A 27,257-nucleotide genomic window follows, 5' to 3' on the forward strand; every position below is an offset into this window, starting at 1 on the left:
TTAGCTTTAATTTAAAACAGGTTCATTTAAAACTTCTCCAAGTTTGGCTTTGGGTATCTGTTTGTAATGTTCTCCATGGCAACAGATGGTCCAAAATAGTTAAAACTCAGTATTAGGCCCTGCATAATTCTGCATGTGCTATGCCGTCATTTCTCAAGTGCCTTTGTGGATGCAGTCATGTCCCCGTTCCAGGTCAGTCATTATTGTGTTTTGTTCCGGTCACTGTCGAGGTATTGGAAGCGTGAAATGAACCGAACAGATCCCTGCCATCATTCTACAGAAAACCTACATTCTCATGGGGGAGATGCTCAGCAGGTAAACGGACATATAGTATTCGTTTCCAGGTTGACATGATGGAATTACATGCAAGTATCTAATTTCACTTCAGGACAGGGATTTCTTTTTTAAAGCCCCGTCATCCTAGAACAGAAATTATAGAAAGGAAGACAAGAGATACTAGAAGCTGGAATGAGGGGTCAGACTCATGAAAACGGATTTAGCCACCTGGACCAGCCACGGGGAAAGCTGATGGGCACCACGTGCTGGGACTACAGCCCCAGGCACCTGTGGGCCTGGGGGAAGGAGGGTGGATGAGGAAGATGGGATGAAGCTGAGAAGCAGCAGCAGCAGGCAGTGCACATGGCTTCCCAGCATGGACCAGGCAAGGGGGCTGCCAGCCCCTTCCCTTACCCCTGCCCCTGCCCTTGCCCCTGCTCCTACCCCTGCCCCTACCCCTGCCCCTACCCCTGCCCCTGCCCCTGCTCCTACCCCTGCCCCTACCCCTGCCCCTGCCCCTGCTCCTGCTCCTACCCCTGCCCCTGCCCCTGCTCCTACCCCTGCCCCTGCCCCTGCCGAAGACTGCAGGTTCCCTCCAGGCAGGGAAACCAGAGAATATTCCATAGCCTTGGCTGGGTCCTGAACCTCTCCAGTCCCCCCTCCTGGCAGTTGTCCTCAGAGTAGGAGATCGGAGAGCTCTGACAGGAACGGATGACAGCACAGGAAGAGCCCTGGCTGGCTGGGCTCAGGGAATAGAGCGAAGGCCTGCGGACTGAAGGGTCCAGGGGGGCTCAGGCTCGATCCCCAGTAGGGGGTGTGCAGGAGGCAGCCGATCAATGATTCTCTCTCATCATTGATGTCTCCATCTCTCTCTCCCTCTCCCTTCCTCTCTGAAACCAATAAAATGTTAAAAACAAACAAAAACCCATGGGCAGTCTCCCCGAAGCCTCCTAACTCCCCTAAGCTTCCCTTAACTCTTGGCCTCCCCTCCGATTGGCAGCAGACACAGGTTACAGGTGATCTGAGCCAAACGTGCAGAATGGAAGCTCAAAATCACATAACACAGCAAAGAAGGAAATCTGAGGGAAAACAAAACCAGGGCCCAGAGAAGGAAACTTTTTTTTAAGGCTGTGGATACCTTCATTGATAATTCATTATGAATAAAAAGGAAGTACTACTTTTTTTAAACAGAAAGTCATTCAGATGATTTAAACAAGAAGAACTCAGAGACTAAACGCAAACTAGTAAAACAAAACAAAACAAAACGGAAGGTTGAAACATCAAGTTAAGGAAACCTCCCAGAAGACCTGAGCGCCTGGGAGAGAGACGAGGGGAAACCCTGAGACTGCGGGGACCAGCCCAGAGGCCCAGCCCTCCGAACAAGATCCCCCACAGAAAAGCAAGAACAAGGAAAGGGCAGAGGAGGGAACTTCCCGCTGCGGAGGGACAGGAGTTGCCAGCCAGTGAAGGAAACCATGAGCCCCGCCTGGTGACACAGCGGCCGGGCCAGATAAGATCCTACAAGCCTACAGGGAACAGCCACCAGGAAACAGAAAGTAGAAAGTGAGCCACGCCTTCACGCTTTAGAACAAAAATGACAGTAACAGCCAAAGCATTGATCCAGTGGGCGGGTGACATAGGGACGTTTCAGCTGTCAGCCGAGGAAGTTCTCAAAACTGGTTTCCCTCCCACACAGCACACCCCGTTCCCCCAGGGGGAGGAAATAAACCGAGAGGCAGGAATGGGGGGTCTCACAGCTCCGGGAGAGGGGTCCACCCCCCACAGTGACTGTGGCAGGACCAGCTTTGATCCTTTGCAGCCATAAAGCACACGTGGTCTGCACTCCCTGCTACCCTCAGGGTGACCAGCTCCGCGCAGATGGCTGGCAGGGACGTGATAACAAGAAGGAACTCGGAGTCAATGGGAAGTACCTCTTTTTCCTTTTTTTTTTTAAAGAACCCAGATGGATTTCCAACTTTAAAGTCTGAAAAAGTAAAACAAAACATTTTGAACCAAAGATTTGAAGACACGAAATAGTGCCCTATTAAAAAAAAAAAAAAAGGAAGCGCCTTTATTTACTTTATGGATATTTATGTTTTTATTTTGAGGACACGTTTATCAAAGCTGGGTACAATGAAACAAGGAAGGGCTTAGCAGAGAAGCTACAGAGAGTCTGGGCACCGTCAGCATGTGAGCCTGACCCAAAGGCAGGCTGGTGGCCTGGGCCCAGCCTGTGGATTCACCGACTTTGCCCCCGGAGTCTGGGCAGCGAGTCATGCCCAGAATCAGGCAGGAGAGATGTTCAGGTTACCTCACACCCTCCAGACCCGAGCCAGCTGCTCTTGCTCCTTTGTTTGCTCAAGTTTGTGGGGATGGTGTGTCACACCAGGAAATGTCCAGTAGAATATGATGCAAGCAGATTGATAATAATAAAAATAATGCAAGCCACACAGAATGTCCCAGTTACAGCATTAAAAAAAAGCAAAAGGAAACACATTTTTTAAATATATTTTTTTATTGATTTCAGAAAGGAAGGGAGAGGGAAAGATAAAAACATCAATGATGAGAGTGAATCATTGATGGGCTGCCTCCTGCACACCCCACACGGGGGATCGAACCCGTAACCGGGGCATGCGCCCTGTGCCCTTGCCTGGAATCCAACCCAGGACCCTTCAGTCCACAGGCCGACGCTCTAACCATTGAGCCAAACCAGCTAGGACACAACTAATTTTTCAAAACCAATTTATGGAGGTATTTCTACTTTCTTTTTATACATTAAAAAGCTGTATCTATTTAATGTATACAACTTGATGAGTTTGGAATAATGTGATTAATTCTAATCATAAGTTTTATGAAACTCAAGATAGCTAAATATTTTCATTTGACATGTAATCAACATGTCAGGGTGAGGAAGTGCAGTGCAATCAGAAATGCATTTGGCCTTTGTCCCCAGGTCCAGGCACGGAGCTCCCAACACCCTGGGATTTCCTGAGGGACAGGAGCGTCTTTTATGACTCCTAAGACAAGACGACCTTTTTAACCGCACAGAGTTTATGCTAATGAGGTGACTCAGAGCCGGTCCCCACCCAGCTTCAGAGTGGGAGCTGGGCGGCAGAGGGCTGGAACCTTCAGCGGCACTCCCAGCCCCCTCCCGGAGGGGAGAGCCTGGGGATGGAGGTCCACAGGTGACCGTGGTTCAGTCAGCCCTGCCTGTGAGATGGAACTCCTACGGAAACCCTGACAGTGAGGCTGCAGGCTTCTGGGCTGGTAAATGTATAAGGTCCTGGTAGGGTGGTGTGCCCAGAATTCACAAGAATTCTAATGCTCGTTCTCCCAGCCTCGGACCTTGTTTTTCCAGCACCCGAGGGAAGTGGAAGTGACATACAGAGAGAGAGAAGGGTCCCTTTGTTGTTCCACTCACTGTGCATTCACTGCTTGCTTCTGGGTATGTCCCCTGATTGGAGGTGGCGCCCATGACCTTGGAGTATCCAGACCATGCTCTAACCAACTGAGCCACCCGGCCTGGCCAAAGGCTACCCCTAGTTCATGGACACAAGATGAGTGTGGAGACAAGGATACATTAGTGAACCATTTTCACAGCCTGTGTCACGCACATACCCTTCGCTTCCAGAAGTTTCCCCCTGCCTCCTTTACTTTGTGTGTGTGTGTTTTAATACTTCATTGTTCTAAATTTTCTTCCAGTTTTCTAAAATTAATTTTTCAATTTTTTAAAATTCCATTTTCCATTTAGTATTATTCTGTATTAGTTTCAGGTGTCGGGTGTATCGGTCAGACAGTCACATATTTACAAAGTGATGCCCCTGATGTTTCTGGCCCACAACAGGCACCTTGTACAGCCATCAGAACATTACGGACTGTATTCCCTGTGCTGTGCTTCACACCCTCAGGACTCTGTTACTACCAACCTGTCCTTCTCAGTCCCTTCACCTTTTACAGCCAGTCCCCCAGCCCCTCTCCCTGCTGGCAGCCACCAGTCTGTTCTCTGTATCTGTCTGCTTCCGCCTTCTTTACTTATTATTACTTGTTATAAGAACACTTCACACAAGACTCGCACTCTTAAAGTGTTAAGTATATGAAACAGCATTGTTAACTATGAGCATAATGCTGTACAGTAGCTCTTTATGACTTATTCTTCCTGTATAATGTCATCCCCCTCCCTGCTTTTGTAAGTTTGACTATTTCAGATTCCTCAGAGAAGCGGTACCATGCAGTCTTTGCCCTTTTGCATCTAGCTTATTTCGCTCAGCACCTGTCTCACAAGTGGTGGCATTCCCTTCTTTCTTAAGGCTAAATAATATTCCATTGTATCTATTCCTCTAGCTGTTCATTGATAACAAGCCAGCAGTCAGAAGTATAGTGGTTTACTAAGTCTGTATGTCATAGCAGTGAATCATCAGACCTGAACCAGGGTTGAGAGCGCCCCTGAACTTACAGCCAGGCTGTCAGAAGTCTGAATGGGCTGTGTTCCAGAGGCGCCGCATGCGGTAGGCGGGCCGCGGTGTGGTGCAGGGTCAGTCTGGGTGGCCGCAGGGCTGCGGGCGCTGCGAGTAGCGTGGGTACGGCCTTTCCTGTTCTCCCCCCCCCCCCCCCGAGGGGCTGCAAGCTCGTGCCTTGCCCACCCAGCCCGGCCATGGCTCCAGCTGTGGAGGAGCTACAGAAAGATCTTGAAGAGGTGAAGGTGCTGCTGGAAAAGGCCACTAGAAAGAGAGTACGTGATGCTCTCACAGCTGAAAAATCCAAGATTGAGACCGAAGTCAAGAACAAGACACCGCAGAAGTCACTGAGGAAAGCAGAACTTCTTGACAATGAAAAACCAGCTGCAGTGGTTGCTCCCATTACCATGGGGTATACAGTCAGAGTCAGCAATTATGGATGGGATCAGTCAGATGAGTTTGTGAAAATCTATATTACCTTAACTGGAGTCCAGCAATTCCCCATGGAGAATGTGCAGATGCACTTCACAGAGAGGTCATTTGATCTTTTGATAAAGGATCTAAATGGGAAGAATTACTCCATGATTGTGAACAATCTTTTGAAACCCATCTCTGTGGAAGGTAGTTCAAAAAAAGTCAAGACAGATACAGTTATCATCTTATGTAGAAAGAAAGCGGAAAACACGTGGTGGGACTCCCTGACGCAGGCTGAAAAAGAGTGCAAAGAGAAAGAACAGCCTCCTATGACACTGAAACAGATCCTAGTGAGGGACTGGTGAATGTTCTAAAGAAAATTTATGAAGATGGAGATGATGACATGAAGCGAACCATTAATAAACCCTGGGTACAATCCAGAGAGAAGCAAGCCAAAGGAGAGACAGAATTTTGAGACTTTAAATTTCTTTCGGGAATTGTGATGTGGAAAGTGATGTTTCCAATAAGGACATGTTGGTGAGCTGCAGATAATTTTAACAGATAATTTTACAGAGCCTTCTTCTAAGTAAAGGCAATGAATTCTCCTACTGGAGGATTTATTTAAATAAAATATGCTTATTAAACAGTTCCTCTAAAGATGGTTTCCTTAGTAAACGGGTCATTTTAATATTTGCATTCTCCTGTAAAATGTAAAAAAGCAAGTCTTGCCTAATGAAAATGCCATATTGTGTGTATTTTTGTTCAGCTAAGGGGTAGGGAAAAAATGTCACTGCTTGTTAAGTTCTTGACATCAGTTCTCACCAATGTAAGAATAAGTAAATAAAACTTAATTTTTTTTCAGAAAATACAAATTCAAAAAAGAAAGAAGTCTGAATGGCCTCCAGGACTTGTGGCTGGCCTCTGAAGTGGGTCATCTTGTGGGATCGAGCACAGGAACTGTGGAATCTGACGGTAGCTCCGGGGAGTTAGTGTCAGAATGGGGTAGAGCTGGTGGCCATCCTGTTGGCTGTGCTGGAAAATTCAGGAAGCCTTCAAGATGACAGCAGCCCCAGCCACCATCCGACCGCAAACACCTGAGCCTCCCAGGGAGACGCCTTTAGCTGAGCCCACACAACCCCAAACAGCAGGGATGACAATAAAACAGTTGGTGCGCCAAAACTGGTGTGGCTCAGTGGATGGAGCATTGTCCTGGGGACTGAAGGTCCCAGGTTCGAATCCGGTCAAGGGCATGTTGCAGGCACATTCCCAGCGTGGGGTGTGCAGGAGGCAGCTGATTGATGTTTCTCTCTCATCGATGTTTCTGGCTCTCTATCCCTCTCCCTTCCTCTCTGTAAAAAATCAATAAAATGTATTTAAAAAATAAAAACAAAAACGGTTGTTGTTCTACAGCATTTACTAGTATACGTGCACTAGGTTACGGGGCGGTCTGATATGGAAACATGGGAACTAAGGCGGATCAGGGATTCCAGGGGGACGGTGGGTGGGGGGGACCTGCAAAGCCAGCAGTGAAGGAACGGGGAGGCAGAGGCCGTGCTGATGGCACAGCCTCAGCTGTGGCTCTTTGGTTGATGGGGACAGAAAGCTGCTCCGGATTCGGGGGAAGAGAGAGAGGAACGTGAAGAACTCTGGTGGAGTAATTAGGACTCAGAAAGGATGGGGTCCAGGGCTGTGCTGGGGACACTGATGTCACATAACTTAGACCCCACTCCCACTCGGGTTCCCCTTCCTGGCAGAGGGAGGGGGCTCTGGTTGGCATGGTTTGGTTAGCTCCCCATCCTGTTGGAGGAAAACGGGAGGGAGGGACCCGGTGACTCACCACCCACCAGAACCGCAAGGAATGGGGTAGAGGAAGTCCCCCTGAAAGAAGGGGAAGTTGTGGCTGGGCAGGCAAAACCCCAGGATATCTACTGTGCTCACTAGGATCAGGCTCAGTGCGCAGGACAGAGACCTAAGTGACAACGGCCTGAACAAGGTCGTGTATCCCCCTCCCTGTGCACAAAGCCAGAGGTGAGTAACACGGGCCAGGATGCTCTTGTCACCCAGGGAGCCTCAAGGCCCAGCTCCTCCTAATGTCTCAGGATGGCACATCCGGGTTCCGGGCACAGGACGAAGAAACCAAGATGAAGGGCAGCAAAGAGGGTGTGCTCAGGGGGCTGTTAGGACGGCTCTGGGAAGACAAAACACTGCTTGCACCCCATTGGCCAGAACTTAGTCACCTGATCACAAAGCTGCAGTGCAGGTTGGGAAATATAGGCCCTGCTGAAAATTCTATGACCCCCACTAAGGAAGAGAGGAGTGGACCCCAGAGGACAGTGATCAGGTCCTGCCACACCCACCCCATGCCATCTGGCGGCCTGGGACTCACACGCACACATCTAATATTTTTAACGTTCTCATCCATTCTCTGTGACCGTCATCATCCCACTCTCAGCGAGGACACACACACCGTCCTCAGGAGAGAAACCCAGGATCAAGGGGCTGCCATGGCTCTAAGTCAGGACGGCTTCCCTCAGTCCCACCTCGATGTTGGCAACCTGCGGACCAAAGTTTAACTGGCACCGACTCAATTCTGACACTGAAGAGAAGGAAAATGCCTGGCTGTTCATTGGTCAATGCTCAGTGGTTGAGCATTGACCTATGAACCAAGAGGTTGTAGTTTGATTCCCGGTCAGGGCACATGCCGAGTTGTGGGCTCGATCCCCAGTGGGGGCGTGCAGGAGGCAGCCGATCAATGATTCCCATCATTGATGTTTCTATCTCTCCCTCCCTCTCCCTTCCTCTCCGAAATCAATAAAAATACTTCAAAGTGCTTTTTGTTTTGTTTTATTGATTTTTTTAATGAGGAAACGGATAAGGAAAGAGATGTGAAAGATTTTAAATGACAACAATATGATATGCAAGCAGGGAGATGCAGGTGGATGCTGTGTCCACTCCCCTTTTCCACAGTCACAGCCTGTGGCGACATCCATCACTCCCCTTCTCACTCCCTCTGGCTGTCCCTGGCTGTGGCCAGCATCTGAATCAGTCAGTTCTGCCGAAACCGGTTTGGCTCAATGGATAGAGCGTCGGCTTGGGGACTGAAAGGTCCCGGATTCGATTCCGGTCAAGGGCATGTACCTTGGTTGCGGGCATATCCCCAGTAGGGGGTGTGCAAGAGGCAGCTGATTGATGACTCTCTCTCGTCGATGTTTCTAATTCTCTATCTCTCTCCCTTCCTCTCTGTACAAAATCAATAAAATATATTAAAAAATATATATATATATATAAAAAATAAAAATAAATCAGTCAGTTCTTTGCTCAGAACTTCACTGCTCCAAGGTCTGAGCCCTCCATGGCTCTGCCTAGGTAGGGATGCTGGTATCTTTTTACATCTCCAAGTTTACAGGTGTGGAAAACAACAGAAATACTAGTAACAGTAACGAAGGGCCGTGGAGAATGACCATTTCCCTTTATCTACAGTTGACATTTAAATGTAGCTAAATGTCTCAAGTCTCCTTTAAAATGTATCAGTTCCCTTTCACTGTCTTTTTTTTTTTTTTTTTTTTTTTCCAGTTTCACAATCTTGATTTTGCTGGCTGCATCATTGTTGATGCCCAATATGTTCCTCTTAATTAGATCTACAGGCCTGACAGATTTAGGCTCAATCTCCCCTCCCCCCACCCCAATTATATTTCATTAGGAGTTACACGCCTAGTTGTTTCATTTTGTGATGTTAACAGTCATCAATGATCATTGCTAGATTCATTAATTCATTAAGGACTACAAAATGGTGATATTCTGAATTTAGCATATTGATTGATATAGATATATCAATATGCAATATAGATATAGATATTGATTTCAGAAAGGAAGGGAGAGGGACAGAGAGAGAGAAACAGCAGTGATGAGGGAGAATCATTGATCAGCTGCCTCCTGCACGCCCCCTCCTGGGGATCGATCCCGCAACCTGTGCATGTGCCCTGACCAGGAATCAAACGGTGACCTCCTGGCTCATAGGTCAATGTTCAACCACTGAGCCACACTGGCTGGACCCCTCTGCAAAGAGAACATACCCTTATCAACTACTTGCTTACCTCTAGTGCAAGTTTATTCAAGTAAAATAGGATGTATATGTTTCGTTCTCCCCCTTTATTTACTATTTTACAAAAATGCGTTTGTCTCCAAGCATCTTCCAAAGGTGGCCAGTGAGGCTGTTTTCCTTGTTTGGTTTATAAGTGAGGACTGTACTGGGGTGAACAGTGTTCTAGAAAAGTGTCTTTCAATACATACTTTTGTCCCCTTTCTCCTTTCACTGAGAACGACCCCACGCTAGTAAGTGACCTCAATCTGTTGAAATAATGCACCAGGCGCCTGGAAAGATCCCTTGGGTGGGAGCCTGGAAACTTGCATTTTCTCAGCATGGAAGCTGAGCTCACCTGTTCAAATCCACCAACCCTGCCAAGCCTCCGTGGGGGTGAGCACAGGAACAGAAATGATTTCTGACCAACATCGTGCATCCCTCTGTCCATCCTCCCTTCCAGCAGCATCCCGTTGCCTCATTCTTCGGGTTGCTTGTGGTCCATAGTGAAAGATTGCTAATTATAATGATGATTGACGGTTTCATTAAACATGCATTCGAAGGGCTTCAGGGTTCCGCTTAGGAAAATGGCGACCACTTCCCGAGCGCCCTCTCTCCTCCTGGGACCGTGCGGGATGCTGGGCAGACCTGCTCTCCTCTGCTTCTCACAGAGACTCTGCAGGATGGGGCTCCCGCCCTCACTTACAGAACCAGCTGAGAAGCTCAGGAACTGGAACCTGGCTCCCCTGTTCTTTTCTTACCAGGTTCACCTGGAAGGAAAAAGGCTTTTCATTCATTCATTCATTCATTCATTCATTTTGCTGCTCTGATCACAGGAGGGACGATTGTTGACAGATTCCCCGGATCCTGACAGTCAAAGGTGAATGAATTTCCCTATTTGCCTCAACCTCTTTTCTCCTTCCTGTAGAAAAACACTCTTCACAGGGACTTATAATTAGTTCTGCCCGTTAGTTTTTCAAACTATATAATTAGCAGGTCTTCCCACAGATGCCAGGAAGTTGAGGGGCTGAGTTCAAGGCTACCTGAAGCGGCCAGCGGATTCACCAGCTTACTCGATGGCTCGGAACTAGCTAACCTGGATAGGTATATATTAAGCCGGAAGTCTTGTTCCTTTTCCTTTGCGCTCTCTTTGATCTCTCATTATGTCTAATTACAACAGGCTTCTCACCTTGCTCAGTTCAGTTTTGTGGAATTTGGTTTGTCATTGTTTATGGCACTTAAGCAGCTGGTTAAAAAGGCCTCAGGGATTCAATGGCAGTTAGAGACAAAGGAATGAGTAGCCAGGGAACACACACACACACACACACACACACACAAGCACACCCCTCAGATCACCACAGCCCATCTGGTCTTGGAGCATAATTCTAACAAGTAGGACAGCCAATTCTCCACCTCTGAAAATCTGTACAGGCTTCAGAATAAATCCAGCTGATTTCCAAACCTATTTATTCATTGTTAGATTGTTTGGGGCAAATTTTTCCTTGAAGACTCTAGCCATTAAAATGTTTCAATTATTTTCCTAAAAACTGTATAAAAGCCCAGCTGGCGTGGCTCTGTGGTTAAGCATCGACCTTTGAACCGTGAAGACCGGGTTCGATTCCTGATCAGGGCATGTGCCTTGGTTTCTGGCTGGTCCCCAGTGTGGGGCGTGCAGGAGGCAGCTGATTGATGATTCTCTCTCATCATTGATGTTTCTGTTTCTCTCCCTTCCCCTTCCTCTCTGAAATCAATAAAAATATATTTTAAAAAACTATGTAAAGAAGTTTTCATTTTGCTTTTTTGGAAGGGTAGCTTGAAAAAATAACAGCTTAGCAGCATGTGCTGTGGGGTCCTCAGACAGGACCCACTGTGCACTCAAGGGCGAAAACAGCTTACAAGAAAAGGGAAGTGAGCTTCTCATGCCAGCAACACCTGTGGGAAAATATAAGGCTGAAAAATAAGGGAAACTAAAGGTTTACACAAATACTTTGAAAAGTATCTTTATATATAAAAGCCTAAGCCAGTAGACAACCAGACAACTCAACGACTGGTTGCTATGACCTGCACTGACCACCAGGGGACAGACACTCAATGCAGGAGCTGCCCCGTGGTGGTTAGTGCACTCCCACAGTGGGAGAGCTGCTCAGCTGACCGATGGGCACCAGACACAGGGCTCATGGCTGGTGAGCACCACTGCAGTGGCACTAGCCTCTCCCAACAGGGACTGACGGGGTGCCAGCCCGCAGCAGGCTCAGCGGGGCCAGGATGACCAGGGGTGGCAGGCAGGAGTGGCAGGCGGTGTTGGACTGCTGGTTTCCATCCAATCCCTGCAGACCAAGCCGAGGGACCCCACTGGTGACAAATCTGTGCACTGGGCCTCTAGTTTCTTTGCTAATAAAACTAGTCCAAGGCTAAAAACTCTAAAATATTTATTTAAGATGGTCTTGACCTGGAATACAATGGATAGGAAATATAGGATGACTGAGCATTAAAGAGTACAATTTTTTTATACAGTGGACATTTAAAGAAAAACAATAGCCCTAGCTGGTTTGGCCCAATGAATAGAGCAGGGGTCTTCAAACTATGGCCCGCGGGCCACATGCGGCCCGCAGAGGAGTCTGATCCGGCCCGCCAGGTTTTTTGGGCAGTGAGCGCAGCCGAGGTGTTACAGTAGGAATTACAACAGTAGTTCATATAGTCCGGCCCTCCAGCTCTCTGAGGGACCGTGATCTGGCCCCCACTTTAAAAAGTTTGAGGACCCCTGGAATAGAGCATAGGCCTGAGGATTGAAGGGTCCCGGGTTCGATTCCAGTCCCGGGTTGCAGGCTTGATCCCCAGTAGGGGGCGTGCAGGAGGCAGCTGATCAATGATTTTCTCTCATTGATGTTTCTCTCTTTCTCTCCCCCTCCCTTCCTTTCTGAAATCAATAAAAATATACATGAAAAAGGAGAGAAACAATAATGCTAAATAGATTATAGATAAAACAAAGATTTAAAAAATGATTTTGAATGCAAATTCATTTCACGGTAGAGAATTTTATTTTATTTATTTTTTTATCATTTATTTATTTATTTATTTTTACATATTTTATTGATTGATTTTTTTTTGCCCCCCTCCCTCCCTCCCACACATCCCCTCCCTCCCCAGAGTTTTATGTCCGTTGGTTGTACTTATATGCATGTATACAAGTCCTTCGGTTGATCTATTATCTCCCCCAGATCCTCCTCCCCTCCCCGCTGTAATTTGACAATCTGCTTGTTGCTTTACTATGGTAGAGAATTTTAAAAGGACTTTTAAAAATTATTGCTAACTTGCCGAAGCTGGTTTGGCTCAGTGATAAGAGTGTCAGTCTGCGGACTGAAAGATCCCAGGTTCGATTCCGGGCAAGGGCATGTATTGTACATTGGTTGCGGGCACATGCCCAGTAGGGGGTGTGCAAGAGGCAGCTGGTCAATGTTTCTCTCTCATCAACGTTTCTAGCTCTCTATCTCTCTCCCTTCCTCTCTGTAAAAAAATCAATAAAATATATTTTAAAAAATATTGCTAACTTATTTTGGGGCAAAGGATTTTTACATTTAGATCCATTTTCACACTTGCTTCCTATCCTTGCTACCTAAAGGACTTAAGACTTGCATTTCATTATCAGTGAAACTCTTTTGTCCCCCCTGTACCAAATGCCCAGACTTCCTCCTTGGTAGGCAGAAGTTATGACATAAAATACTACACAAACCTTTGTACAATAGGAACCTATATGCTTAAGTAGGAATGTAAAAACTCACTGTTGCCGACACCGATTTGGCTCAGTGGATAGAACGTTGTCCTGCAGACTAAAGGATCCCAGGTTCAAGGGCATGTACCTTGGTTGCAGGCACATCCCCAGTAGGGGGCGTGCAAGAGGCAGCTGATCTATGACTCATCGATGTTTCTAACTCTACTCTGTATCTCTCTCCCTTCCTCTCTGTAAAAAATCAATAAAATATATTTAAAAAGAAAAGAAAAGAAAAAGAAACATGGATCAGAGAGAAACAGATCAGCTGCTTCCTGCACACCCTCCACCTCCACCGGGATGTGCCCACAACCAAGGTACATGCTCTTGACTGGAATCGAACCTGGGACCTTCCAGTCCGCAGACCGACGCTCTATCCACTGAGCCAAACCGGTTTCGGCAATATTTTTACTTTTCATATCAGGGGCTTTCACTAACATAAAAAAGATAAAAAGTCAGACTTTACATAAGTGGACGCTGAACGGGAATGGCTGGGACCACAAGCGTTGTACAGGGGGCGAATGTGCTGTGCGTAGGCCCCCAGAAGCTTCGCTTTGCTTGCTTTTTATAACTGCGTTAGACACATAACATAAAACTCACTCTCCTCCTGTTATTTTGGCGCACAGGGCTCCAAGCGCGGTCAGGGTTGGGTGCCTCTCCCATTCCCGGTCCCTCTTCCTCGCCTCCCTTCGTTGTCATTCTCTGGCTCGCCAGTAGGGGGCGGCCCCAGCCAGAGCACCAGCCGCGCTCCCGGAGGCACCGCCCACGCATGCGCGCCTCACCTGCGGGAAGGTGGGCGGGGCGGGGCCGGGGGCGGCGGCGCGCAGGCGCGGCCGGCATTGTGACGTCAGGCGGGCGGCGGCGGCGCGGGCGGCGTCTCCCCGGGCGCTTCCCACAGGGACCGGACTGCCCTCCCGGCCCGCCGCCGCCGCCGCCTCCCGCCGCCTCCCGCCGCCGCCTCCTCGCTCTCAGCGCGCCGAGCGCGGCCAGCGGCCGGGCGGGGGCCGGGCCCGCGGGCCTGTCGGAGGGCGGCGGGGCTGAGGCGCCGGGCTCGGGCGCGCGGCGGGCCGGCGGCGGGCGCGGGGCTATATGGCGGCGGCGCTGTCGGGCCTGGCTGTCCGCCTCTCGCGCTCGGCCGCCGCCCGCTCCTACGGGGTCTTCTGCAAGGGCCTGACCCGCACGCTGCTCATCTTCTTCGACCTGGCCTGGCGGCTGCGCATCAACTTCCCCTACCTCTACATCGTGGCCTCCATGATGCTCAACGTGCGCCTGCAGGTGGGTGCGCCGCGCCGCCCTCCGCGGCCTCCCCGCCCCCCTCCCCGGCCGCCCCGCCGCCCCCTCCGCGGCCTCCCTGCCCCCCTCCCCGGCCTCCCTTCCCCTCCCCGGCCTCCCCGCCCCCCTCCGCGGCCTCCCTGCCCCCCTCCCCGGCCTCCCTTCCCCTCCCCGGCCTCCCTTCCCCTCCCCGGCCTCCCCGCCGCCCTCCGCGGCCTCCCCGCCCCCCTCCCCGGCCGCCCCCTCCGCGGCCTCCCCGCCGCCCCCTCCGCCCCCCTCCCCGGCCGCCCCGGCCTCCCCCTCCGCGGCCTCCCCGCGCCGCGCCCGCCGCCCCTTCCCTGCCCCGCCGCCCCTCTGCGGCCTCCCCGCCCCCTCCCCGGCCGCCCCGCGCCCGCCGCCCCCTCCCCGGCCTCCCCGGTCTCCCCGGTCTCCCTACCCCTCCGCGGCCTCCCCGCGCCCCGCGCCGCCGCCCCCTCCCCGGCCTCCCCGCGCCCGCCGGCCCGCCCCCCTCGCCGGGGCCACAGGGATGCTGCGGGCCTGGATGCTGAGTGTTTGCCGGGCTCCGTGCAGTTATTTCTCTGCAGCCCCGGCGAGCCCGGCCGCGGGGGTGGTCACCCCCGATCTGCGCACTCGGCCGGGGCGGGGGCGGGGAGGGGGCGGCTGGGCGCTCGCCGGGGCTCGGGGCCTGCCGCCGGGCGGGTCCGCGGAGGGCCGGGGCCGGGGCGGGGTGGGGATGCTGCGGGAAGGCCTGGCCCTGGAGAGGACATTTTGCCCGGAAAGTGACACATTTGGTTGGGGGGAGGGGCTGCGGCGGGGGCTGGGATGGTTGGCTGTTGTAGTTCCCAACCTTAAGGAGCCTCGGAGAAAAATTACCGGGTAAATGAATGTTACCGAATGTTCTGGTAGATGCATCTCATTGACCCTGGCCGGAGGTGGGAGTGGGGTGAGGGTGAGGGTGAGGGAGAAGGAGGTGGAGGAGGTGGAGACGCCGAAGGTCCAGAGGCCAGCAGCAGGTCAGATGTGAGCCCGCGGAGGGACACACACACACACACACACACACACACACACACACGGCACCCCGGAGACCACCGTGTTATAAATGACATCTCTACATCCTTGAATTACAGGCGCCTTTTAACCTAGCGGAACAAAAAGTCGTCAGGTTGAGAGTGATTCCTGTCTCAGTGTGTTGTCATGCTGACTGCGAAAGAAAACTTAGTACACAATGTTGAGAATTAGTTTTGTGCCATTAAAAAGTCACTGTTCTCTTTGTGCACGGCCTGCCTCGGCCAGGCCACCGTGGCCACTCGCCGGGCCCACCACGCGACCCCGTCTGCGTTCCCGCAGGTGGGCGTCATGTCCTTGGTCACAGAAACAGAACCAGCACAGACCTCCACATTGCACACAGAACGCAGACCTGACTTCTCTTCCTCTTTTTAGACAGCCTCCTAGCTTGTTTGTGGCTTCCTGTTCTTTTTCACACTTCCCGACCTGCCAATCTACCGTCTGCCTGCACCAAGCCCAGGACATGTACAGTTTTTAAAAAATATATGTTTTATTGATTTTTTACAGAGAGGAAGGGAGAGGGATAGAGAGTTAGAAACATGGATGAGAGAGAAACATTGACCAGCTGCCTCCTGCATCCCCCCCCTTCCCCCCCCCCGGGGATGTGCCCGCAACCAAGGTACATGCCCTTTACTGGGATCGAACCCGGGACCTTTCAGTTCGCAGGCCGGCGCTCTATCCATGAGCCACACCGGTCAGGGCCATTTGCAGTTGTGCCGCCTTGCGTGCTCTCCCCTGGCTTTGGGCGCTGGGGCCTCTCCCCCTCAGCTCTCCTCTCCGGGAGGACCTGTGTGGTCACCAGCCCTATGGACGTGATCTCGCACCTGCTCTCTCCATGGCGGGGGCGCCCCAGGCTTGCTTGTTTGCGTGCGATAAGGAATTAAGGGATCCGGATCTCCCACTGTTTGTAAGGCAGTGAAATACCCGGCAAAGGTTATTCCAGTACAGATTTCATAACGAGGAACCTACACGCTGCTGGTTGAGGGGGAGTGCATTTCGAAGGAGGGGGTGGCTCTGTCCCAGCTGGACAGTCAGGAGAGCTGGGCGCACCGGTCCCCGAGCCCATCGCAGTGGCTTGGTGGACTTGATGCCACGTGACAGCCCAGGTGCAGCACAGCTCTAGTGCATCATGGGAGCTGAATGCTCTGCGAGGCCACTGGGGGCCTTGCAGTCGGGTCGGGGTGAGTGGGGGCGAGGGGCACACAGGTGATCGCTGGGGTCCTCTGGGAAGGGCTCAGAACAGCGTGGGCTGTTAGGTTTGCTGCGGCCATGCCACAGGCTGAGGGGACGGAGGGAGCGGGTGTCTCTCTCACTGTAATGGTCACATCTGCTACTTTAATTCCCCTGCAGGTGGAGGGGTTCTGTTCGTTTGTGGAAAATCGCTAAGGGACCTGAGCTGAGGGTTTAAGTGTTGGGCCTCTGCTAAAGGGAAGTGCAGCGGAAGATAGGATCTGAGTAAAGGGGTCAGCCTGGCTCACCGCTGTCCTTTCACTCAGAGCCCCGTCCCCGTCCCCTCTGTTCCCCGGGCGCTGGAATCTGCTTTGCAGGAAGGAATGAAGGACTCCATCCCCCAGGTTTACTCAGAACTCCTGTGGAGGGCAGGCACATTTTAAGGAGGTTGCCACCTCTTTACTGTGAAAGATGATTAAATGAGAAAACAGCTGCAAAAGGTTTATAAACCCAGAAGGGCTATGATCTGAAAGTGCTGTGTGTAAGCAGGCCTTAATCAAGAGCCATTAGCGTCCTCCTTATGTGTACAGAATCTGAAATTCGTGGCAGTAAAACCTGAGAATTCCTACGGACTGGGAGTGTAGTCAGAGCAAGGTAGGAAACTGCGCTGAGAACCATTGTAATTGATAAGCCCTGCGGACACCTCAGTTACGTGGCTGCGGGAAGAATCAGGTGTCTCAGCCCAGCTCACCCAGATTCCTATAACTGCTAAGAGGGAGGGAATTAAAAAAAAAAGTCGAAACCGGTTTGGCTCAGTGGATAGAGCGTTGGCCTGCGGACTGAAAGGTCCCGGGTTCGATCCCAGTAAAGGGCATGTACCTTGGTTGCGGGCACATCCCCAGTAGGAGGTTTGCAGGAGGCAGCTGGTCGATGTTTCTCTCTCATTGATGTTTCTAGCTCTCTATCCCTCTCCCTTCCTCTCTGTAAAAAATCAATAAAATATATTTTTGGGGGAAAAAGAGCAGTTGGCGAGCAGAAGGCATGAGCAGGTTGATGATAGCCGTCAGACTGCCTTGTCAAGTGCCCTTGTGCTCCTGCGATGCCACCCTGCCCTGTGCTGGCCAGGCCTGAGCACCTCCCTTCGCCCTCCCTCTTCTCATTCCGTTTCTAGCTGATCTGCATAGTCTTCTCTTTCTGAATGCTGTCTAAATCCGTAGCTCCATATGCTCCAGTGTTCACCTCTCACCTGAAAACCACATCCATTCATTCCAGCCAGGAAGAGAGTTCAGGAAGGCAGATGGGGCTGGGGAGCAGTCCGCGGGGACCTCACTGAGAAGATGGCCTTTGAGCAAAACTTGGAAGGAGGTGAGGGCTTCAGCCTTAGGAACTCTGGTCAGAAGAGGGCTGCGCTTTGCACAGAGAAGGCCCTGTAGCGGGCGGGAGCCTCGTGTGTTCCGGGACAGAGGGAAGCTGGTCACTGAGGAAGAAGGTGGCAGGAGCCCGCATGGTGTGGCTCAGTGGTTTAGTGTCAACACAGGAACCAGGAGGTCACAGTTCGAATTCCAGTCACGGCACAGGCCTGGGTTGCAGGTTCAGTCTCCAGTAGCGGGTGTGCAGCTGATCAGTGTTGTTTCTCTCTCTCTCTCCCTCTTCCTTTCTCTCTGAGAGGAATACAAATACATTTTTTTTAAAAAAAGGTGGCAGGAGATCAGACTGAAGTTGAGGGGAAGCTCACATGGTGTCTTAGAGGCACTGAAAGGACTTGGCCTTCCGCTCTGTGAAATGACCTCAGGACTGAACACCTTCAAAAATTAGTCAAGACTCCAAAACCCTAGTTCCAGGGTCAGGGCAGTTTGACATGAATTTTATTCTGTTGCTTTATTTACATCAGGTTTCTATCGATAGAAGAGGGGGGGGGGGGAATTATAGACAATTAAGAAAACATTATAAAAGCTTATAAGCTTTGCACATGCTTAATGGACCAAGTCAAAACCAGTTGTTCAGTTAAACATGGTTTGTTCTGGCTTCTGAGGTAGTCAACAATTATATACTTGGGGATGTAAATACCAAACATAGGAAGCATAGAAGTACTATGGGATCTTTTCTGTCAACTGAATGATTTAATCATAAACTGAAACACTTTCAACCTGGTAAGATCTGAAAGAGGGCTACAGTGAACACCTGTGTCCTTGACTCAAGTTTATTTAATTTTTTTTTTTTTTTAAATATATTTTATTGATTTTGTACAGAGAGGAAGGGAGAGAGATAGAGAGTTAGAAACATCGATGAGAGAGAGTCATCGATCAGCTGCCTCTTGCACACCCCCTACTGGGGATATGCCCACAACCAAGGTACATGCCCTTGACCGGAATCGAACCCGGGACCCTTCAGTCCCCAAGCCGACGCTCTATCCATTGAGCCAAACCGGTCTCGGCAAGTTTATTTAATTTTTAAATGTATCTTTATTGATTTCAGAGAGGAAGAAAGTGGGAGAGAGAGAGAAACATCAATGATGAGAAAGAATCTTTGATCGGCTTTCACCTGCACGCCCCACACTGGGGACTGAGCCTGCAACCAGGCATGTGCCCTGACCAGGAATCGAACCCTGACCTCCTGGTTCATAGGTAGACGTTCAACCACTGAGCCACACCAGCTGGACTAATTTGTGTGTTGTTTTTTTTTAAACTGATTTTAGAAAGAGAGAAACATAAATTTGTTGTTCAACTTATTACACATTCGTTGGTTGATTCTTATATGTGCCATGACGGGGAATCGAACCCACAACTTCGGTGTGCTGGGACAACACTAATCAACTGAGCTACCCGGTCAGGGCAGGTTTTTAAAGTCTTACAGGTGCAGGCTGATATTAAGTTATGAGTTAGATACGTGCTATGTTAAAACGTATCCACCACATGTAAGTAAAGAAAAGCACGTGTAGCCAGCCAGTGTGTTCCAGTGGCTGAACATCTACTTATGAACCCTCTTCCTTTCTTAAATCAATAATAAAAAAAGTTATATATATATAATTTTTAAAGAAAAGCAAAACAAGTTTAAAGCTTTTATTTTTTTCATATTAAGAAAATAAAATGAAGGTGGGCCCTAACCTTATATCTTATATAAAAATTTACTCAAAATGGATTAAAGACCTAACCTTAAGAACCAAATCTAAAACTGTTCGAGAAAACACAGGGGAAAATCATGATATTGACTTTGGCAGTGATTTCTTGCCAAAAGCAGAAGCAACGACAACAACAAAAAATTAGGCTTAATCAGAATTAAAACTGTGCATCAAAGAACACTATCAAGAGAGTGAGAAAGACAACTCACAGAGTGGGAAGAAGTATTGGCAAACGCTATCTGGTACTGATGAATATCCCGATAGAGAAAGAGCTCAGCTCAACAGCAATAAAAACAGCCCGATTCTAACCCCGGCAAAGGACTGGAAAAGTCAGCGCTCCCCTGCCCCTAACCCGCGCTGTGACGGCGGTGAGTGGCCAGTTACCCAGAAAAGGCAGCCGCGTCCATATGCTCTGCAGATGCCCTCGGCGGCGGTCACCGCGCCCTAGCACTCTGTGCCATGATCGCTGCTGTGCTTTGGCTGCTCTGGGTGGGTTGGTCAGAAAGATGCTGGTGCTTTTTCACACTTCGGATCCCCCAATTCCGAGAGGGCGTGGCCCCCCCTCCAGCGGGACTGCGGCCTGGGAGGTGTGAGCCGGCCTGGGAGGTGTGAGCCGGCACAGGCACCGGGTGCTGGGAGGAGGAAGGGGGTGGCTCGGAGGGCCGGGTGAGGGCCGTGCTGGATGACGAGTGGGTGGCGGGACCTGGTGCCGCGGTGCGTCCTGTGGCCGTGATTCACTTGCTGCAGAGGACGAGTCCTTCCTGCTTGGCTGAAGCAGGGAGCGGGTGCGGAGTCAGTGTCGGCTACACCCGGCGATCGTTAGTCACGGGGCCAGCTGTTAGGTGAGTGACGGTCACTCTCAGCCGCGGAGGCAGGGAGGGTCCTGCCGGGGGTTTGCGCCCAGCACAGGCAGGACCTGCTCCACGCGCTGGCACTGCCCGCCCAGCCGCCCGCTCGGTGGCCCTGTCCAGGGAGAGGCTCCAGGCCGGGGTATTTTTAGTATCCAGACCGGCAGGTTCCGAGGCCATTAATAGCGAGGTCAGGGAAGGCAGGGAAGGGAAGGGAACGTGCCTAATTGGGTCAGGCCATTGTCGCCTGGCCAGCTGCCCCTCAGGAGGGGTGTCTGTGGAAGGTGACTTCCGTGGTGGCTCTGAGGACCTGGCCGCACCAGACGGTCTTGTTTTCTGTGCGCCTCCCGGCTCCAGCTCTGGTTCCGTTTCCAGCCTGTGCCATACATTGGGGGAGGGGGGGGAGGAGGACTAGTTGGGGAGCCTCTCACAGGCCTGCCCTTTGTCTTCCTGTCCTACTGTCTGAGCTTTAATATAGATCCTCCCTTCAGCTGCTGGCTCAGTTCGGGGGATAAGGCTGTGTGCCATGATTTAGGCTGCCTGTTGTGTTATAGGGCAACACGGGAGCGGGAGGCGGTGGCATAGCTGGGGCCAAGGAGAGCTCCTTACATGATCACGTGTGCTTTATTTGGTACAGTGTGATGTACCAACACGTGTAATGTAGTGGCATAGACTACAAAAAGTGCTTTACAAACGGCTCGTCTGGAAATTGTATGGAAGTTCTTCCTGGCTCTCAGGATGGAAGTGTGTGTGTAACAGCCACATGTCAGATGGAGTGTGTGTGTAACAGCCGCATGTCAGATGAAGTGTGTGTGTAATAGCCTCATGTCCGATGGAGTGTGTGTGTAACAGCCGCATGTCCAATGGAAGTGTGTGTGTAACAGCCGAATGTCAGATGGAAGTGTGTGTGTAACAGCCTCATGTCTGATGGAAGTGTGTGTGTAACAGCCGAATGTCCGATGGAAGTGTGTGTGTAACAGCCGAATGTCACATGGGAGTGTGTGTGTAACAGCCGAATGTCTGATGGAAGAGTGTGTGTAACAGCCGAATGTCAGATGGAGTGTGTGTGTAACAGCCTCATGTCCGATGGAAGTGTGTGTAACAGCCGAATGTCCGATGGAAGTGTGTGTGTAACAGCCGAATGTCCGATGGAAGTGTGTGTGTAACAGCCGAATGTCAGATGGAAGTGTGTGTGTAACAGCCGAATGTCAGATGGAAGTGTGTGTGTAACAGCCGAATGTCAGATGGAGTGTGTGTGTAACAGCCGCATGTCCGATGGAAGTGTGTGTGTAACAGCCGAATGTCACATGGAAGTGTGTGTGTAACAGCCGAATGTCACATGGAAGTGTGTGTGTAACAGCCGAATGTCAGAGAGCGGGCTGTGGAGGCTCAGAGCCACTGTCTTCGCTGAGCTGGAGTTTCTGCTAACAGAACTAAGTACATGGTTTTTAATGAACTTACTGAAGAACCAGAAGATCTTTAGCAAAAAGTATATTCTGTCCTTCTTAAAAACACCATTACTTCATTGATTCTGTGGATGGGGCCTTATTAAAACGTGTAACCCAATTCTGGGAAGGCCTCGTCTTCAGAACAGGACTGAGTCCTTGTGCAAGGGCACAGGAGAAGTGGTTACAAACGAATTTTCCTGAGAGTTGGCCCATATTAAATGACCTGTTTTTCTTAAGACTTTTTTAAACCTACGGTATATTAAAATATATTAAAGGCATATTAGGGAATGCTTCCATTTCAGGAAAATAGTTCAGTCTTAGTATATTTCAAATTAGTAAACTGAATGTAAGATTTGACATAATACAGTTTGGAAGTTAATTTGAAAGAGTCTGTCAAGAGAAGTTGATTATATTTGACTTGGTAAATTTTGAAAGTATTGTTTTGAGTTGTAGACAGAATTCACACTTACAAGAATTGCATCTCTTGCCCTAGTCGGTTTGGCTCAGTGGATAGAGCATCAGCCTGCAGACTGAAGGGTCCCGGGTTTGATTCTGGTCAAGGGCACATACCTGGGTTGCAGGCTTGATCCCCATAGGGGGTGTGAGGAGGCAGCCAGTCAATGATTCTCTCTCATCGTTGATGTTTCTAGCTCTGTCTCTCTCTCCTTTCCTCTCTGACATCAATAAAAATATATTTAAAAAAAAGAAGAAGAATTGCATTTCTTGCCCTGGCTGGTGTGGCTCAGTGGTTGAGCATCGTCCCATGCACTGAGAGGTTCCTGGTTCAGTTCCTGGTCAGGGCACATGCCCCAGTTTCGGGCTTAATCCCCAGTAGGAGGCATGCAGGAGGCAACTGATTGATGGCTCTCAATCCTTCTCCCTTCCTTTCTGAAATTAATAAAAACATATTAAAATAAAAAAGAGCCCTAACCAGTTTGGCTCAGTGGATAGAACGTCGGCCTGTGGACTCAAGGGTCCCAGATTCGATTCTGGTCAAGGGCATGTACTTTGGTTGCAGGTACATTTCCAGTAGGAGGTGTGCAAGAGGCAGCTGATCAATGTTTCTAACTCTCTATCCCTGCCCCTTCCTCTCTGTAAAAAATCAGTAAAATGTATTTAAAAAAAATAAAAAAGATCTCTACCTCTTAAAAGTTCTCATCACAAGAACAAAAAAAACAACACACCTCTAACTATGGTGATGTATGTTGATTGTGGTGATCATTTTGCAATATACACAGATACAGGATGTTGTACACCTGAAGCTTATAGAATGTTATGTCATCTATATCTCAACTTAAGAATGATTGCACCTTCCATTTGCATATTACTTTATGTTTTCCAGTTGTATATGGAGTAATGGTCACAATGATAGCAAAAAGTTTTGTGCACACCCCACAGATATATACAGGAATGTATACACACACTTTGCATAATTACAAAGGCAGTGTTTGTTAAAATATATTTCATTTTCAAAACTGAGCTATCAGCTGTTCAAGTATGTCCCCCAAACATGTACTAGTATATACACTTGGGCTCCCGTTATTAATTCCAGTGGGTTAAATCTGAGAAGAAAGAAACATCAGTTTAACTGTCACTGTTAAGGTATGTATACTTTTTTTGGGGACATCCTGTTTATATATACTATTTATAAGCCATATATTTTGCTCTACCAAAATATGGAATATGTTATAGAGCATAGAAAAAGTTAAAAGGGGGTGAGATGGAAATGAGCTTAGCAGACATTTGATACAGTCTCCCATGCTCCTTGAGGTGGGGTCACCCATGACTGCTAGAAGGTTGCATGTAGTTTTCAAGGTTTGCCTGAGCTCACTAAGCTGTTTGTCAGGGAACACACGTGTGTAACGCCTCCTTTCGAAGCTCTCAGTGCAGCAGGCATCTCCCTCCCTGGCGGCCCTGGTCTGTTGGTCTTTGGGTCTCGGAGATCCCGGCCTTGTGCCCTCAGCATGCCCATGTTCTGTCCGTGCGATGCCGCCTCCCGAGGCTGGCCTGAGTGCCATCCTCCCGCTCTGACATCTCTTGAGATGAGGTCTTTATTATATATTCACTAGAGGCTCGGTGCACAAGATTGTGCACTGGGGGGAGGGTCCCTCAACCCAGCCTCCTCTCACAGTACGGGAGCCCTAAGGGGATGTCCACTGACAGCTCAGGCCCGCCAGGGAGTCAGACATCCTTATCGCTGCTGCTGAGGCGCTCGCCAGCCTGGAACCGGCTTCTGGCTGAACGGGGCTCCCCCTGTGGGAGCACACGGGCCACCAGGGGGAAGCTCCTGTGTTGAGCGTCTGCCCCTGGTGGTCAGTGCCCATCATAGTGACCTGTCATTCGCCGTTGGGTTGCCTTTATGTAGGATAGGATAGGATAGGATAGGATGTATGCAGTTGTTTGTTTATTTTGGTTAACCCTAACCCGAGGATATTTTTTCACTGATTTTTAGGGAGAGTGGAAGAGAGAGGGAAAAACAGAGAGGAGCATCGATGTGAGAGAACCACATCAATGGGTTGCCTCCTGCACGAGCCCTGACCAGGGCCTGTGAGGGAGGATCCTGCAAACAAGGATATGCCCTTGACCGGAATCGAACTCGGGACTCTGGTCTGCAGGCCGATGCTCCATCCACTGAGCCACACCGCTAGGGCGAGATGAGGTCTTCATTCAGCTAGCTGCTCAGCAAAGCCCCGTCCACCTCGGTGTGTGCCTGTCTGAACGCCCCCCATTATCAGTGAGTGACCCCTGGTGACCCAGAGTGGAAGCCAGGAGAAACCTGTTACCGTCCCCTCTCCAACATCGGGTCAGTCAAACCCAGTGCTTCCTCTCCTCTCTGCTCACAACCCCTCCTCTCTGCTCACAGCCCCTCCTCTCTGCTCACAGCCCCTCCTCTCTGCTCACAGCCCCTCCTCTCTGCTCACAGCCCCACGCCGTCCTGTCCCTGCGTGGCATCCCTCCTCATTGGCCTCGTGCGGCTCCTTCCAGTCTAGCCCCCCTGCAGCTGGAGTAATTCCTCCGAAACCAACCCAGCACTCGGCTGGAACCCTGTGCCTCCCACCCCTCAGAGGCCGTCCCGGCTCCTGGTGCCGGAGCTGTGCCTCCTGTCGGCTCCCCATCCTTAGCCCTGAGCCTTCCCCTCCAGCCTCCACAAGACTCTTTCCCTTTCTTCTTGGTGCCCTCCTGACACTTCTAGAACAATCCACACGGGGGGGGGGGGGGGGGGGGCGGCAGGCTGCCAGGCTGGAGTCTCCTAGTTCCCAGGTGGGTTACCTCCTGCCTCGGCCTCCAGGCCGTAGCCGACCCCTGGCTGCACTGCTGCTCCCGCGGCGACAGCCTCGTCTCTGAACTGGGTGCTCGTGGCTTTGTCCGTGTCACTCGGAGGGAGGGCTTGGTGCACACCGGCCCGCAAGGAGCTTGTGGCTCGTTACAGCGGAGCCACCGAGCGCCATCAGCGAGGGCACTGCGCCGCGGCCTGTCCAGTCCGTCCGTGTCACAGGAGGCGGCCTTAGGAAGCCAGTGCACACACTGCTGTGGGAGCACAGCCACGGTTGTGTACGTGTGGTGGGAACTGGTGACCGCAGTGCGCGCTCTCCGTTGTCCTCTCCTGGCAGGCTGTCCTGTTCTCCATCGGAAGCGGGGCTCGCGTACGAGGCCTCCGTTGTGGGCAGTGCTGTGGACCGGGGACTCCTCGCCCTGTGACACTGCCATGTGGTTGTCTTTCCAGGTTCACATCGAGATCCACTGAGGACTCCGGCCGGCCGCACAGGCGTCCGCGGCCCCGCAGCAGACGCAGCATGAGGGACGGGACAGGGACCCTGGGCACCGGCCTCGCCAAAGAGCCGCGCGGGGACTCGGCCAAGCGACTGTGCAGCCTGCGAGCCCGGGAGAGCCCGCGCCCGCCGGGCGCCCGTCCCTGGGCGGAGGCGCCTGCGGGGGATGGCCACGGAAACACACAGAACGAGACGGGGTCGCTGGAAACGAAGAGTGCCCCGCGCGAGGCCCGGCTTCCCGGCGGCACCGACGTGCTTGCATGTTTGACAGAATCATTGAGAAGAAATTCGGCTGCCGCGGTGGCTCCGGGCAAGACTGTGGATCCGTCCTGTGGGCCTGCGGAGGAGCGCCTCGCGGGGGTGCCCTGTGGTGTCGGGGCGGCCCCGGTGAGGGACTGGCTGGAAGGGCCCCGGGCCACCAGCAGCCACCGAGGCCGGTGCCGCAGAGGAGAGCTCGGGGGGCCAGGACTGCCACGCGGCCCGCGGTCAGGAGCGGGCATCACTGCGGGGGCACCAGGGGCCCTCCCGGAGCGGAGAGTGTCTGCGTGGGAGCCGCCTGGCCGGCCCGAAGTGCTCCCGAGCGATGGCAGTGCGCGTCCCCGGGCACACACCCCGGACCTCCGCGGACCTGCCGCCGGCCCCTGGGCCCTGCGGGCTTGTGACGCAGCCACGCCGGTGTGCCGCGGTGGAGGCCCAGGCTGCACAATAAAATAGTGAGATTCATTTACAGGCTGTGCTAGAATGATTTCCTCCCGCTCTGCCTGGTTTCCGTCCTGACCTCAGCGAGCGGGCCTGGAACGCGTGGAAAGCAGGTGACGTGGAAGGACATTACTGATCGTGTTTTAAATTTGCTTGAAAGCCGTTCAGGATCGGGAGACCATTTCGGTGAGAACAGGATCATAACCTGCATAGATGTCAGATTAGACCGTAAAGATGTGATTTAAAGTTCCTTACAAACCATCACCCGTCCTGGCTGCTGTCCCAGACGCCGTCTCCCCGGCCGGCTGACCATCTCCAGGATGCTGTGTTGATGATGTGCTGTTATCCTTGTTGCGTTTTTGTAGAATCATTGTGGTCGGAGAAAAACTTGATTTCTTTTCTCGCCTTCCTTTCCTCCTGCAATGAAATGTTAGCGGAGGAACCTACGGTGAAAGCTGCAATATCAAGCTCACCTTTAGAATAAACCTTTCTCCAGCCGGGACCCTGGCAGCGTCCCTGCACCGGAAGCGAGTGTGAGACCCCGCAGGGAGGCAGCTGTGGGTCCCTGAGGCGGGCCGGCAGCTCCAGTTTTCCTGTGGCCACTCCTGCCTTGTTGTGTGTTGATAACTTGGACAGAGGTCACCGAGGAGCGTACATTTGTAAGGATGATGACAGCCGTTTCCGGGTGACGGATTGCATAGACCCGTCTATTGTGTGCTAGGTCACCATGCCATGTGCTCTCGTAGTGTTCTGGGGAAATGAGAAATAAAGTCTGCTCTTTAGCACAGTAAGTGTCTGACTCTATGCGTACAGTCTCGGTTCTTCTCATTGATGCTGCCTCCTCGTGCGTTAAGTCTGTCAGCGCGGTGGCCAGGCTGC

The 27,257-nt window shown here is 51.3% G+C and overlaps 1 protein-coding gene and 1 pseudogene across 2 annotated transcripts; both read left to right on the plus strand.

Moving 5' to 3' along the window:
• The first annotated feature begins 4,780 nt into the window (after positions 1 to 4,780).
• On the plus strand, positions 4,781 to 6,000 carry LOC311622281 (calcyclin-binding protein-like; annotated as a pseudogene). The gene has a single exon. The product of its transcript is annotated as a calcyclin-binding protein-like (transcript).
• Positions 6,001 to 13,913: 7,913 nt separating this feature from the next.
• Positions 13,914 to 27,165, plus strand: SMIM10L3 (small integral membrane protein 10 like 3). Its single transcript, XM_084886241.1, has 2 exons — positions 13,914 to 14,263; positions 25,634 to 27,165. The coding sequence occupies exons 1-2, from the start codon at positions 14,078 to 14,080 to the stop codon at positions 25,652 to 25,654; spliced, it is 207 nt and encodes a 68-aa protein (XP_084742367.1). The 5' UTR covers positions 13,914 to 14,077; the 3' UTR covers positions 25,655 to 27,165.
• Positions 27,166 to 27,257: the final 92 nt, after the last annotated feature.

Source organism: Pipistrellus hanaki, assembly GCF_964339955.1.
Source record: "Pipistrellus hanaki genome assembly, chromosome: 5".
Taxonomy (NCBI): Eukaryota; Metazoa; Chordata; class Mammalia; order Chiroptera; family Vespertilionidae; genus Pipistrellus; species Pipistrellus hanaki.

Coding starts and splice junctions, on each gene's coding strand:
- SMIM10L3 (XM_084886241.1), top strand. CDS start 14,078: ATGGCGGCGGCGCTGTCGGGCCTGGCTGTCCGCCTCTCGCGCTCGGCC. Junction 14,264..25,633: donor TGCTCAACGTGCGCCTGCAG/GTGGGTGCGCCG, acceptor TTGTCTTTCCAG/GTTCACATCGAGATCCACTG.